Below are 16,645 nucleotides of genomic sequence, written 5' to 3'. Positions count from 1 at the left end.
CATCTTTATAAAATCAAGACAACAGCGATACATTTTCGAGGGGAAACATGTGTTTATCGTATCTAGAACATATGTAGTGATTATTATAATGATTTACAGGCAACATATATACGAAAGCGATAATAAGTTAGTCAGTTTGCATAACAGACAGATTTGAAGTGTGGGGCATGAAATGTATGTTTTCCGATATAACCACTAAGCGAAGACTTAAATGGTTTCAAATGTAAATGTATAGATTTTAACCGAGTTAGTTTGCACCTATGAAAGTTTTAATAAATCGGAAAAAGCTAGGGGATGTTATACTGCGCAGCTATTACAGAATGGTTGGTATGTTTTATTTTAAGATGTATACGGAAATGTTGAAAATCCACGAGGGGCGGATTGTCCAACCACATCTCATGGTACTTATACCAATGGGAATCATGATGTGCCTCTGGCAAAGAATGCAGCGAAGGTTTGTTTTTCTGTCTTCTAGTTAATAAATATTCATTTGAAACTAAACAGATCACACAGAGTACGCGCTCCCAGTGTGCAGTGATATGTTTGGCCATTTAACTGAGCACAGCGAAAAACATAAGTTGCTTTGTTACTTTTGTCTATTTTACATGTTATGTTATGTGAGCTTACATGCAGAAATATCAAACTTTTTATATGAAGATTTTTTTTAAGTATTTCATACATTACTGAATACACGCTAAGGGGTACCGACATTGTAATAGACTTTGGGTGGATAACCGTTTATAAGCCAACTTTATTTGATTGATGTAAAGTTAAATGCATTTCATTATATCACTGTTTTAATAAATGCACAGGGATTATCCTAATTGCTTGGAAGTTGGAATATAATTATTAAACTGATCACAATACAAATGATTTTCCGGATATAGATAATAGTTTTATTCACCCACAACACTGGGAGACATGTAGAGTTGATCGTGTTCGTCTGCCGTTTGACCAATTATTCATACATAATTTGGGATATTCTCACTTCCACTTGAATTAAATGTAATTGTAAAGATTTATTGTGTCCATTTAAGCAAGAACTATGCCTGCGTTATCTATATAAAGTACAGTTAACACATTTTGAGTGTCGAACACCTTTGGTTGTTTAATATTTATGTCATAAGTTCAAATGTCAACTGCACGGTTATTTGCAATGCATTTCTACTAAAACGCCTTAATGATATAAACAACTTACTACTGTGCTCCATAAACAACTCTTTCCATGGCGTTTGTTGTTAACAGACATATTTTTTAACATTTACTAGTAATCGCTATGATTCAAATTTGTACCTTTTATCCATGTGGTATGATGAAGTACAACCCAGAACAAATAACATAATCACCGACAGGTGAGCCCAATAAAAGCCAAAACGAACATATTCATAGTACAATACATAGTAATAGTGTATCTATTTTGACTCTAGCCTGAAGTGAGCCTTAGTATGTATCTGCATGCAATGCAAGTCAAATACCAAACAATCACAACAGGATACACCATTCATTTGAAAGCTACCTTAGCTTAAATTACACTTTATGTTTTGGACAAGAAATGATCGGAACAGAGACGGTAGATATTTTCCGTCCCAATTGTAATATTACGGTACAGCGAATAAATGGAACGGTTAATAATTATGCATCAATAATAATGATCTTGGCATTGAAAAAACAATTAGGAATGTTTCGAAAGTGAACTAACATGCTTTATATAATTAAATAATTGTGAACGCATCTTTAAGCAAACTTCCTACGTTTCTTATGCAATATGTTATGTATCATATACAATGTAATCACTGTGAAGACAAGTTCTCGTTTAGTTGAATAACTTGTTCGAACGATTTAAAATATATGATTATTATTATTATTATTATTATTATTATTATTATTATTATTATTATTAATTTATTTTGCGGTCTGCATCCAGCAAAAAATTAAAGAATGAAAGAAGGTTAATTGATATACAAGCCTCTGTGATTTTTTTTTCTATTCGGCATAATATCAATATGCAGCACACTTGAATATATCACATTTGTGTTTTATATGAATAACAAACTGATGAAAAGTGAATCATAATATTTAATAATTGTAAATATTAGATGCATTTGAATATTGTATCAAATATGCATTTCAAATAAAATGTTCATGGGTATATCAAGATCGTTTGTAGAAAAAATAAACCAAATTGTCTTAGATTTCATAAACAATCAATTCCCAGATTAATTAGTTAGGAAATATTATATAGTTTTCCAAATCCCTTAGCAACACATAACATGCATCTGTTACTTACATTATAATGCCATTTGTGTTAAATAATAAGAGTCCATCCATGTTTTGTTAAGGAAACTCGGTAAGCCACACATATTTAGTGATTACGGTGAGATTTGCCAGGCTAACTAAAGTTTTCTTTTAAAGAGGAATGTAAACGCCGATGGACTGATATACGAAGATGTTCAGTTTCCAAACCCCCAAAAGGGACAACCACGATTTGTCGTCCGAAGCGTAGATGACATGACTGATTACGCTTCAGTTGACTTGACAGAGAAGGCGGAACCATTACCTGAAAGCGACGAAGATGAGAAGTCGCCATCGAAATAATGAAACATATGCAGAAAGTCTTATATATAAGTACACCAGACCTGCGAATGGGCCTCTAAGCATTTAACTGATAATTATTTGTGTTTTTAGCTTTTATAGGCTTTTATCAAGTTGTAAGAACATTATTCTGTTAAAATGTGAACATCCATATGAAAATTGTACAAGTTTTGATATGAAATGTTTCTTTTAAAGCTTTTTATCCTTATGTTACTTTGATTGTATGTGTTTTATAAGTGTTTTGCTAATTTGTTTCTGTAACTTGTAAGGATCACTTTAACGCGCCTGTCCAGAATATTGACTTATTCATTATCCTTGTCTGTACTAATAATTGAAATTTAACCTTTTTTTGTCAAAATGAAATGTTTGTAAATTTGTAGGTTTAGATTATACTATAATTTTCATAGCGATTGTTGGAAAGGGACTTTTTTCAAAAAACGCCTCTCTGTGTCGTTTCACAGAGGAATATCCATTGTTTGCCATAAAGCAAAGCGTCAGGAAGTTCCCACAATATGAAAAGTAGTTCGAAAAACAATGCAAATTTTCCAATCAACCACCTAATTATATTTTTTAACCAGTAGTCACTGATTTTGTATCGAGTAATGTATATCTGATTACAGTTGCAAAGGGTAATACATTTGAGCGAACTAAAATAAAATAAAGCTTTTTGAGTTCGGATACAAGAAATAACAATATGGTCAATCCATATATTTCAATAAATGTATTCCTGTTGATTAAGAAAGGATGATGATTTATGATACAAAAACAATAAATGTAAAGTTAGTTTGCTCTTTGGTTTGCATAAAGGCATAAAGGATATTTGTCATCATCATACTTCTTTAAAATCACCGTTGACGTAAACACATATCGCTTTTTTACAGAATCAGAATTTATTGTTGTTCTGCGTGACTCCGCTTCCTTGGGGTGGAAGACGGATTTATGCAGCACTGGTCACGGGACCAGACGCACGTATCGTGTATTAAAAAAGTGTTGAATATTCAGTTGATAAGCTATCGGCAGAATTGCTTGGCGCCAAATGGCGTTGACGCCATGATTCGTACACGGTTGCTTTACTCTAATTTTGAGCCTTTGTTTCGTAGTTCGTTCTTAAAATATTCTTGAAAGTCCGTTGGACATGCTCCTCTACTAAAGACTGAGAGTATAAGGGTTCGAAAGCTGCTGTAAGAGTCTTTATTGTTTGATTTTGTATTGTCTTGTTTATCTTTCATCATTATATTTTTTTAAAACCTGTTCATGTTTAAATTATCACATCGGCATGTTGTTGTTTTTTCAAAATTTTCAGAAAGTCTTATATATAAGTACACCAGACCTGCGAATGGGCCTCTAAGCATTCTACGGAGAATGATTTGTATTTTTATCTTATATAGGCTTTTATCAAGTCGTAAGAACATTATTCTGTTAAAATGTGAAAATACATATGAAAATTGTACAAGTTTTGAAATGAAATGTTTCTTTTAAAGATTTTTATCCTTATATTACTTTGATTGTATGTGTTTTATGAGTTTTTTGCTAATGTGTTTCTGTAACTTGTAAGGATCACTTTTACGCGCCTGTCCAGAATATTGACTTAATCATTTTCCTTGTCTGTACTAATAATTGAAATTAAACGTTGGTTTGTCAAAATGAAATGTTTGTAAATTTGTAGGTTTAGATTATACTATAATTTTCATAGCGAGAAATTGTCTGAAACCGATTACCTATTGTTGGAAGGGGACTTTTTTCAAAAAACGCCTCTTTTTGTCGTTTCACAGAGGAATATACATTGTTTGCCATAGAGCAAAGCGTCAGGAAGTTCTCACAATATGATAAGTAGTTCGAAAAACAATGCAAATTTTCAAATCAACCACCTAGTTATGTTTTTAACCACTAACCACTGATTTTGTATCGAGTAATGTATATCTGATTACAGTTGCAAAGGGCATATGAGCGAACTAAAATAAAATAAAGCCTTTTGAGTTTGGATACAAGAAATAACAATATGGTCAATCCATATCTTTCAATAAATGTATTCCTGTTGATTAAGAACGGATGATGATTAATGATACAAAAACAATAAATGTAAAGTTAGTTTGCTCTTTGGTTTGCATAAAGGAATACAGGATATTTGTCATCATCATAATTTTTTAAAATCGCAGTTGAGGTAAACACATATCGCTTTTTTACAGAATTCAGAATTTATTGTTGTTCTGCGTGACTCCGCTTCCTTGGGGTGGAAGACGGATTTATGCAGCACTGGTCACGGGACCAGACGCACGTATCGTGTATGAAGAAAAGTGTTAAATATTCAGTTGATAAGCTATCGGCAGAATTGCTTGGCGCCAAATGGCGTTGACGCCATGATTCGTACACGGTTGCTTTACTCTAATTTTGAGCCTTTGTTTCGTAGCTCGTTCTTAAAATTTACTTGAAAGTCCGTTGGACATGCTCCTCTACTAAAGACTGAGAGTATAAGGGTTCGAAAGCTGCTGTTAGCATCTTTATTGTTTGATTTTGTATTGTCTTGTATATCTTTCATCATTATATTTTTTCAAAACCTGATCATGTTTAAATTATCACCTCGGTATGTTGTTGTTTTTTTCAAAATTTTCAGAAAGTCTTATATATAAATACACCAGACCTGCGAATGGGCCTCTGAGCATTCTACGGATAATTATTTGTATTTTTAGCTTATATAGGCTTTTATCAAGTTGTAAGAACATTATTCTGTTAAAATGTGAACATCCATATGAAAATTGTACAAGTTTTGAAATGAAATGTTTCTTTTAAAGCTTTTTATCCTTATATTACTTTGATTGTATGTGTTTTATGTGTTTTTGCTAATGTGTTTCTGTAACTTGTAAGGATCACTTTTACGCGCCTGTCCAGAATATTGACTTAATCATTATCCTTGTCTGTACTAATAATTGAAATTAAACGTTTTTTTTGTCAAATTGAAATGTTTGTAAATTTGTAGGTTTAGATTATACTATAATATCGATGGCGAGAAATTGTCTGAAACCGATCACCTATTGTTGGAAGGGGACCTATTTCAAAAAACGCCTCTTTTTGTCGTTTCACAGAGGAATATACATTGTTTGCCATAGAGCAAAGTGTCAGGAAGTTCCCACAATATGATAGGTAGTTCGAAAAACAATGCAAATTTTCAAATCAACCACCTAATTATGTTTTTAACCAGTAACCACTGTTTGATTTTTCATCGAGTATTGTATATCTGAATACAATTGCAAAGGGTAATACATATGAGCGAACAAAACTAAAATAAATCCTTTTGAGTTTGGATACAAGAAATAACAATATTGTCAATCCACATATTTCAATAAATGTATTCCTGTTGATTAAGAAAGGATGATGATTAATGATACAAAAACAATAAATGTAAGGTAAGTTTGCTCTTTGGTTTGCATAAAGGCATAAAGGATATTTGTCATCGTCAGAATTCTTTAAAATCACAGTTGAGGTAAACACATATCGCTTTTTTACAGAATTCAGAATTTATTGTTGTTCTGCGTGACTCCGCTTCCTTTGGGGTGGAAGACGGATTTATCCAGCACTGGTCACGGGACCAGACGCACGTATCGTGTATGGAGAAAAGTGTTGAATATTCAGTTGATAAGCTATCGGCAGAATTGCTTGGCGCCAAATGGCGTTGACGCCATGATTCGTACACGGTTGCTTTACTCTAATTTTGAGCCTTTGTTTCGTAGCTCGTTCTTAAAAGATACTTGAAACTCTTTCGTAATCTTAATCGTAATCTAAACCGTAGATTTCTTAAGCCAAGAAATAACTTGTCTTTATATTTTTAGGGAAACATTCAGTAATTCATGCACTTATGCCTTAACTATTAGAATATATCAGTGATTTTTATTCTTCCAATATCATTACCATCACGTATGTATGACGTTCATTTTCTTGGTTGTTCGTTGTGTTTAATTTACTTCATCAACTTTACTTTCCGCTGAATTTCTTTGATGCGTACTCCCGAAAGCCCTTGTTTATTCACATTGGAGTAAGAGAACCAAGCATGCATGAATGCATTCCGGACAGTGAATGATCCAACTATCAAGACATGTTTCGGGGGTAAATGGTTTAGAAACACATATGCTACTTTTATTGAATAACAATGGAAAGTCACTGCCAATTGTAAAGTATATTCTAAGAATTAGAACCAAATGTCCTATTTGTCATATTTGTGTCCACTGGACAGAATAATGCAGACTACCAGAATGGTTGTAATTGCTACGCCATAAACATTTCTATTCGCTCAGATTGGGTAGTTTTTGAATACTTCCGATTTTGATATATGTTTTGTAAGCCTCGGATTGCCACCGACAAGCGGGCTTGATAGTGTCTATAGGACAGAATACCAAAGCGGCGGTTATTGTTGCGAGGAATGTGTATTTTATTTTGAGAATTCGATGGTCTAAACAGACAGACACATTTAAAAACAACGGAGATTTGATGACGTGTCATCGATCTGCCATTAAGGTGAAAAAACAATGCCCCAAAGTTTTGTTTTTTAGCAATGAATAGCTTGATGGCATTTACCGGGCAAATCATGTGAATATTTTGGAATTATGATTTTATAACCGCTGGTGTACTAGTCTGTTTTAGAACCCCTTAGGTGAACAAAGAGAAGGTTATGTGAAGAAACAACCAAAACGTCATCAGTTACGATATCTCTGCTTTCAAACTCTTGTTTTGTAACGGTAATTTCACCAACGCTAACCCCATCCCGAAAAAGCCTAAATAGAAAGCAGCGGTGAAAAACTGACTTTCACAGCAACAGATGGTTATGGATGTTGGCAGCATTGTTCCAGAACGCATTTTACCTCTTTGAATGTCATTAACTATGCGAGTTATGACCTCATTTTCTGTACTATCTGGGGGACAGACAAGCTTGCACTGACAATCATCTGCACATTTGTAAATTGGTACAGATGGCAAATATCAAACAAAATTAAGGCCTTCATTGTATGACATCGGTGTGTTAACTGACAATGACAACAATATTAGTCGTGTACTTTCATTTCGGTGATCATCGACAGAAATATTTGGGGCATTCATTATTGATTTGTAGCCATTGGTGCTAGCTTTTGGATCTCTGCCACTGTTATTGTGAAATCGGATCAGCAATTTCATTGTCATGTTTATCAATGTGGAAAACATTAAGGAATACATTAAATTGCATACACGCTAAAACAAAGCTTTTAACTAGCTGCATCACCCGCGTTGATGTTACATTTTGTCTGTTTATAATATGTACTAACGCTTAATTATCTATACGAATAATCATTTGCCAATTGCGGTGGCCACAGGTTAATATCTTAAACAACTGGGACCATTATCAGAAAGGAAATATCCTTCCAAATTCTTTTTTGCCTAATATCGAGACCATAGAAAGAAAACCCTATCTCCATGGAATTAACATCCGCAACCCTATTCAGCGCTGTTTGCACTGTCGGTAAAAAACTGAGTGTGTTCGTTCTCACACCAAATTTTTTTTTTTAGAAATGGGACAAAAGATCATTATTCTAATATAGTCATACCATGCATGCTCCCTTATTTAAAGAAACATTTCCAACCCATACACGGCGTCGTAAAAGCTTCTTAAAAATGCTTGAAAAATAGCTTGAGCAAATAGCCTGACCAAAGGAACATTATTTTCCCACCAAAGACTGAAGATCACCCAATGTATTTTTTTTCTAGTTTAAATTACTTATTAACAAGGACTTTAATACCTCAAAGAATTTTTTTTGGATCCGTGTAATCATTTCGTTTGAGTAAATATCGAGGCCAATGTTATCACAGTGGGCCCTACATTGTTTCATCATTGAAAAGATGTCCAAGTTCGGTGCATATCGCAAAAAAATACTGAGCAATATATCGCAATCGTTAGGGCCCCGACACAAATAAAATAATTTAGATAATGGTCCAGTTGTGGCAGTGCTGGCCTATATTTATACAAGCCAATGAATAAACGTTGAGAAAACATCAAAATAAAAGGTGACTAACGCCAAAAAAAACGAACGCATAATTGAAGGTTACGAACGATGTATATTTACACTTGTATTTTTATTCACAGCAAAGTCAATTGATGATATTGGGAGGAGCCGAAATGCTATATATCTATCTAATACTTATGTGAAAAACTAAAGAAACAAGCTCAGTAGCCAAAAGTTTAAACATAAACACCGTTAAATGGAACTGGTTAAACGCCCAAGACATAGAACACAAAAGCAAAAAAATCACAAACTCGTTATCCTTTAAAAGAACCATTGTTGTCGACATATTTTCACCCGTTTTGGTTTATTAAAACAAGTATATCAATAGTGGTAAATCTTATTTGGGAGTCATAGTGCATCTTTAATGATTTCTGCAGCGGACTCAGATTGGTCATTGTCCCCTAAATGAAGGGTGACATTAACATTGAGTGTACCTATGCATTTATGCTCTGAACATGAGGAGAGGCATGATGTCGACACATATGCGCAGTGGCGAAAAAAGTAAGAGGGCCATGATGGCCCTGAAACGCTCACCTGAGATGTGAAGAAAAACGCTTCCTATAAACGTTTGTCTGATTGTACGGCTAATTGACATGGATGTGGTCATTAGTTGGCTCGGCACCCCGACACGAAGTCGAGATTATTTTATATTGTCAAAGGTATAATCTGCAAAAAACCTACAGCTTAACTAACAGTATGTCAATTGTTTGGAAACTGCTGAACGTTTCATATTTCATAAAGCATTAGTAACGCTTTTATATATTAAAAATACATTTGCGAATGTCAATGTGAAAATCAGCGATCTGATCAGATCTTTTTGATAACAGTCTTATATCACTCGTGTTAAGACATTTACACAAAGATTGACCCATTCCAATACTAAAAAATACAATTATTAAAACGGAGAGTTAGAGTGTAGCTTTAAACAAAGACTATTACGATGTATTGTGTTTCAAAGTCCGTTAAGAGCCAATGTCTTTTTCCCTTCATTTTAAGTATGTTTTCCATTAACGTGTTATTAAATATGTATAATCTAGTCAACGTTTTTAAAACTTTAGGATTTAAAAACGAAACCCTGACTTTTGATAAAGAATATTGTCTTTTGGCATTCAGCTTCAAACTTTGTTTGGAAATTACTATTTCTTTACAAGTAAACAAGAACAGACATAGAAACGTAATCTATGCCACCATTTAATCATCTGCTGATTTATACACTATGATATAGATAGTTTCTGTCCGTAGAAAATATTTTATTTGTAATGTATTTTGAAACTCTTTGCTATAATTTACGTGTTGTTATTGACGATGGCTTTTTGGAAACGCTGTATGGTCGGTGGACCCGTCAGATTTTGCTTGGTAACGATGGTTGCGGGGTGTTTTAAATTATGTTTATAAAGTACTTATCCAACATTTTTCGTTCTCTTTGACACTAAACCTGTACATTATTTCTCAATTTAAATTATAGCAGGCAAATACATATAAAAACACTTGTTTCATTGTTGTACAATGTAAGAAGATTAACATTACTTTTTCTATCATTAATTATGTTTTCCCTCAGATTGCTGGGTTATAAGAACTTTGTAGCAACTTAAAGTTGTGTTTACAATTTTAAACAAAACAACTGTTATCAACATAATTATTGTAATGTATAAAGAGACATCGTGATGTGCAATTACATAACTTTTATGCATATGCTGAAATTCCTTGTTTGATGCAAGAAAAGTAATAACTCTGATCACTTTCACTTTATTAGCTATAGCACATTCTAAGGTGAGTTGAAAGGAAAAAGAGCTGATACATAACTTGAGGTCAAAAACTTATATGTAGCAAGAATGACACAAAAGAAATCATCAGATGCACATGATTGTACTTTTTCAATACATCATCTACACATCTAATTAAAACTAATAATACTAATTAAACTTAAACTAAGTAATACTCTCAATGAATGCAAGACATAAGCATACAGAATGCGCGATATTGTAGAGGTATACAGGAACATTTCAGACAGACCAAAGTTGAAGAAGAGAAACACACAGAGGACAACATCGCTCGTCTTTCCTAAAAAGGGGAATAACTCAACAATTGTTAGAACAACATTTATTGGATTTACTGTACAAGTCCGTATTGTCTCTGGCGATTATCTTTAAAATAGTAATGGCATTTACGGGGTTAAAGCGTTTGCAATCCGACACACAAGCCACACAACCGACAGCGACGTAAACAATTAGACAATGACAATAATTCCACTTTTCCATGAAAAATTGTCTGGACACAGTCTATTTGGATAATCCTAAGTTGAAAAGGGGTCAAAATACCGTCGAAGTTAAAATTGGCCTGTATGTTATTATGTTTAACATAATGTGCACCCAAACATATTTCAATATGTCAACAAGCTCATGTGTAAAGCGACCGGATACCATATTTTTGGCAAAATGTCAGTTGGGAGGGGGCCATAACTCTGTCAAACATTAGTGGTGTGTCACCAAAATCGAACTTGATTGTACTTAGTACTATAGTGATAAACATGTATATAAGAAATTATTTAAATCCATATAGCCTTTCATGAGTTATTGTCTGGACATCATTTTTCCACTTAATTCTAAGTTGAAAGAGCTTACCTCTTTCAAAGTTCACGGATTATAACTAAAGTTGAATTTAACCTTTAACCATGTCTACCAGCGTATTAAACATTTAAATCCGTCCTCCTGATTTATGGTTCAGATTAAAGCAACAGACCGACCGACCCATTGACAAACCAACGAACTGACCGACCGTCATGCCTACTCCTATATATGGCCAAAACGTGTAGGGGTATAATAAAATGAAGCACTAAACACATTGTAGGATGTTTAAAATGATGCACCAACATAATAAAACATACACTGATGTCTGTAAAGGAAATACATGCTAATATTAACACGTGAACACATTGACAACCAAATGACATCCAAATTAATCTTCACAATGCTTGTTCAATAATCTCTTCATTCAGTCAAAAGAAACTAATGCGACATTCTGTAGGATGATATTGCAGGTTTTCAATCAGTATCTAGGAATCAATAAATCTCTGTAATCGGGGACTACAGTACAATTAGGCGACCAGCATAAAGGTCCTACAAAATGACTCAACATTTTATATTTTGCATTAGGAGAGAATTGTATATATGTTTATGAATAAATCAACTGTCAGTGTTACTGATCGATGAAGAAAAAACACAAGTTTTTGTCCAATTTGTGATTTTTATAGATATAACATTAAAATATTCTTTAATTCTAAAGTCTGAAACGCATAAGTTGCTTTAACGAGACTTTTTTTAACAAGTGACATATATAAACATATATGTACATATATATTTAGCTGAGCGTTCCATTTACAAAATGTTCCTTCATAGACAACTTCTAGCTTTGTGAATAAGTTTCTGTTTACAGTATCTTAAAGCTGCTCTCTCACAGTTTGATAGTTTTGGCATTTGTTTTATTTTTTGTCACAGAATCAGCGGATTTTTCGCATCAGTTACTTCAATCTAGTCAAATGAGATTATTCACAATATAACAGATCTCAGTGAATAACTTCCGAAAATCTAATTCTTCTTAAATAGTAAGTACCGCTTTTAGCCAAAAAACATAAGTTGAAAAAATGATCTTGAGTAATTAATATTTTTTCACTGTTTTCCAGACATTTGCACAGAAATTGGCTCATTCTAAGATGAATTTTTTTTTGGTCAAAACTGTGAATCTGTGAGAGTGCAGCTCTACACGCAATTTTAAATTGCCGTCATTACTGTGCCATTGAGATGTATCACTTACCAATCATTTTACGCTCAGGCACATTCGTTTATCTCTGAATACAATAGAAACCACAAATATGCATTGACTGACACAATGACAATTGATATTTTCTCCATTTAAAAACTGATTATTCATGGTTGAAAATAACACATTAATACCAATGTTTACAAATCAATTCTAATATTTACAAGTTTAAAAATATTAACCTACATTTATTTGTATGCCAATTCTTATATTTAACAGACAATATTCAATTTCAGTTTCTATAAACCATCTCAATAAAATATATTTTCAATATTCAATATATATCTGAAGATTCTAGATTGAAGAGCTGATTCTATACTTATAAATCAAAATGGTTAAATGTTAGAATTTGATGGGACCCTTAATCTTTTCCTTTTAAAACAACATGTATATTCTACAAGTATTTCTGTTAAAGGTGCACAATATAGGTGGATGCCAAAATTTGAATGCATCATCCAGTTAACTTTTTTGACTTTAATGATCAGAAGAAAAATGCGTTTGATTTAGGTTCCTCAACTGGTGACTAAGGCCTAAAAACAAATCAAGTATTAAACTATGAAACAGTAGGTATGCTCTTTATTATTGATCATATATTACATTGACACAAATATAAGCAAACCTTAACCCTGCATGCATATATCATAAAACTATATTAAACACCGTAATGAATTTTCAGAGGTTGTCTAAATTAAATGTATGTAAGTCTTCAAAACCAGAGACTCAAGAATTTCAAACAAAACACAACACACCATACAAACAACTTCAACATACATGTTAACTGTTAACCTTTCCACAGTGTAACTGTTGTTTTTAAAACAACAACAACAACAACAACAACATATATTTGGTTGTTAGAATACAATAAAAAAAATAAAAAAGACACACACGATTTACTTCATGAAAATTGTAATAAAAACATGAGTAGTGCATGTGTATTGTATACCTCATTTGATTTTATGTTGGAACATAATAATTATATGAATTACATATTGGGTGGGGCGTTAGTAAAACATGAGCCGTAAACTGGAAGTTAATTAGCTTGTCTGTTTTTCTACGACAAGTAAGAACGCCAAATGTCCTAAGACATGTCCGTCGTAGTTTAAGGACACAAGTACAGTTTTTTGCAAAGGGTTATAATTCTGGGATGAATGAGACAACATGGTTGGTAATCAAACTTGTTCCGAGGTATTATGCCCATACACATTCTGATTAAAGTTGGTGATGATTGGACAAAGGCTTGAAAAGATATTGACCATAGGAGACCATAAACACTTCCTAATGTTCGCCCTCTATATGTTAACCCTAACTAAAGATATTCATTACCAACCAGTTTTACCAAGAGTGACCTTGACCTTGGCAATGACTCACGGGGCTCAAAACATAATCCCATGACAGGTCTCTATAAACTTTTATATATTTTAAGTTTGATTGCAGTATGTCAATCCAATCTAAAGTAATTCAGTAACAACCATTTTTCAATTTTTAGTAACAGTGACATTGATCTTGACCCTAAGAGGAACCCAAATACAATCCCTTGAAAGGTCTCCATACACGTTTCCTTTAAACCAAGTTTGGTAACTATAAGCCAAACATAACTACAATTATTCGATAACATAGGCGAATTTAACGCTGACCTCCCGCAGGCCCGCCCGAAAAATATACGTCATTCTTATACCAGGTTTCACTTTGTGTTGGTGCCAAGACCCATCATTCCTGAGTGTTAAACCTAGATGCTTGTGGTGATCAAAACACTGAACAACAATGTTATCGATAAAAGTTTTTGACTATATCCTTGACAATAGGTCAGAAACACAGCTTCTAGTTTATTGGGATTAAAGTTTACCAACAACTGTTAAGACGATGCTAAGATTAAATTTAGATCGTGGTTTATTGTGTCTTCTATTATATTTTTGTCACGGGAGGAAACAGCTAAAGAACTGTCTTCTGCCATTTACATAGATAAGAAAAAGTAGAGGCCCTAACACGGATCCTTGAGGGACACCACCTCCTAATGCTCTTGATTCTTAAAAGGATGATTTACACATAATATAGTCCTATATACAAAGCTAGCCCTTTCGTCTTAATGTGCTTATTTAATATGATTTTTCGGTGCATATTTTCGAAACACACAAGCACTTTGTCAGTGGTGTTTCTGAATTATGGATGCATTCTGTAAATCACTGGTAGGTGGATTTCTATGCATCTAAAATCCTAATTAAAAACTGTCCTAGATGCTATTGGTTCGAGCTTTATTCGAAGCAGTGCGGTGTTATAATGAACTATTATTCAAGATAAGGGTCGAACAAACTAGGACTAACTCGTTCGAAAATTCGAATTATTAACTCGAAATTTTGGTACAAACTCTTATGCTGCGTTTATATGACAACAATCGCCCGTGAGTGTTTGAAGGTGTTTATATGGCATAATAAAACATAATGATAACTCTATTTATTATATGCCTATCAATTTTCATTTCCATATCCAATAATGAAAACACAACATGCCGTATTGATAAATCCGTATCATTAAACTGTCGTTTTCTGATTCCGTATCATGCTGGTACCCATGTGTATGAACTACTTTCAGGTCGCTAATAACAGCGTGACAAAAATAGGTGGTAAAACCTATCAAATTGATTATACATAAAAATACGTATTTTTACCCACGCCACCAGAAACATGTCAATATTCTGGAACATGGTTCTTCAAAGAAACATGAGGATAAGCACGAAGCAGAGAACACTTCCAATCGATCAAGACAACTAGTTTTTTGCCTATTCGAATTTCATGAATTTTAACATGACCAGCTCGCTAATACAAAGAAGAAAGCGAATTCACGTCATCGATAGTAATAGCAATAGACTCACGTTCTCAGTTCTGCATATAATGATCGTCAAATAATCCCACGAACATTAACTTTGTTAAAATGGCCGCGTTACGTCTTAAGGCAATGACGATAACTGTATACTCGTACAATTAGTACCATTTATGTTTGTTATGTTTTGTGCTGTGACTTTTGATAATTGATTTTGTTAAAATATTTTATTTATTTCGCTGAGATATAAAATATGTTCTTTCTTAATTTGCTCAATAAAGTGAATTCTGCAACTTCTGACTTGGTTTCGCTGGATTAGCCTCCCATGACTTCAATTCACAAAAGTGCGTAACATATTCATACGCGCAAACAATTTCATATTTGGACATTTGACAGAAATTTTAATAAAATTGAAACCGAAAAATAAAAATGAACAAGTAATAGGCACGTAATAAATGGAATATTACGATATGACACTTTTCTGGTGACCTGCATCACGTCTCGTTCGGTGAGCAAACATATATCCCGCTTTGACTTGCGGTCTCCCAAAATACAAAAATGATCAGTGAAATTAGTTCCTTCTAGATACGTTATGAAATTCAGATCTGACGCTTTCCATATATTCAATTTGGTATTATCTTATTATCATGAGACCAGTAAAAAGTATTTGATTACTCTTGAAATTTATACATTTTTTAGACTTCATGTAAAACAAACGCTCCTTTTTAAGTTGTTAAATGGCATTAAATGGTTTTCCGATTGCCTGTTGTTAAATTTGGGAAAAGGTTCTAGTGTTTCAATTTTCCTTGTAGGTCGGCTTTCGAATAGGAACCTGAGACGGCAAACATGCACTCTACAAAGGTGTGACCATATCGTTAATGTCAATACGCGCGTTGACAAATTAAAAGATTGATTACTTCTTGGTACTATGCTATGTGATTTAGAAAAAGCTATAATGGAATTTAAGTATATAAAGGTAAAGTTTTGAATTATTATCTGATATATTTACGAATAATATTTCATACTGATATCATAGTTACTGTATATTAACATTTATACCATTTACAGTATCTGACACGAAACTAGAAATAAACGTTAATATGCATATAACACAAATGTATTAAATTGGTATGATTTTGTGTTTTATGTAATGTTTGTTTAAATGTAAAATCCTAGGTGAAGAATATTCTAAAACAGAGGCAATTCAGTGACATTTTTGCATTCATAGGTATGATCAAAAGCAAGCCTTTTTTCGGAAGTACTGTAATAGAAATTGAGACGTCAACTTACAACAAATACAAATGCACAAGTATACAAGCCTTATGAATTGATTTACAAGTGTAACGAGTTATTGTGTGCAGTAGACCTTTTAAACGGTTCTTGTTCACGGGGGCTGTGAT

The 16,645-nt window shown here is 33.2% G+C and overlaps 2 protein-coding genes across 2 annotated transcripts in view; both read left to right on the top strand.

Annotated features, from left to right (window-relative positions):
• The window catches only part of LOC128234935 (synaptogenesis protein syg-2-like), a 44,271-nt gene extending 38,785 nt beyond the window's left edge, over nt 1-5,486 (top strand). The window contains exons 16-17 of the mRNA XM_052949584.1: nt 345-454; nt 2,413-5,486. Of these exons, the coding sequence (XP_052805544.1) occupies nt 345-454; nt 2,413-2,595 (293 nt within the window). The 3' untranslated portion in view covers nt 2,596-5,486. The remainder of the gene's footprint in view (nt 1-344; nt 455-2,412) is intronic.
• A 10,598-nt stretch (nt 5,487-16,084) lies between these two features.
• Nucleotides 16,085-16,645, top strand: part of LOC128235776 (hemicentin-1-like) — a 39,043-nt gene continuing 38,482 nt past the window's right edge. The window contains exon 1 of the mRNA XM_052950573.1: nt 16,085-16,221. Within this exon, the coding sequence (XP_052806533.1) occupies nt 16,174-16,221 (48 nt within the window). The 5' untranslated portion in view covers nt 16,085-16,173. The remainder of the gene's footprint in view (nt 16,222-16,645) is intronic.

Source organism: Mya arenaria, chromosome 5 (genome assembly GCF_026914265.1).
Source record: "Mya arenaria isolate MELC-2E11 chromosome 5, ASM2691426v1".
Lineage (NCBI taxonomy): Eukaryota > Metazoa > Mollusca > Bivalvia > Myida > Myidae > Mya > Mya arenaria.
This window is presented reverse-complemented; position numbering and strand designations above follow the sequence as displayed.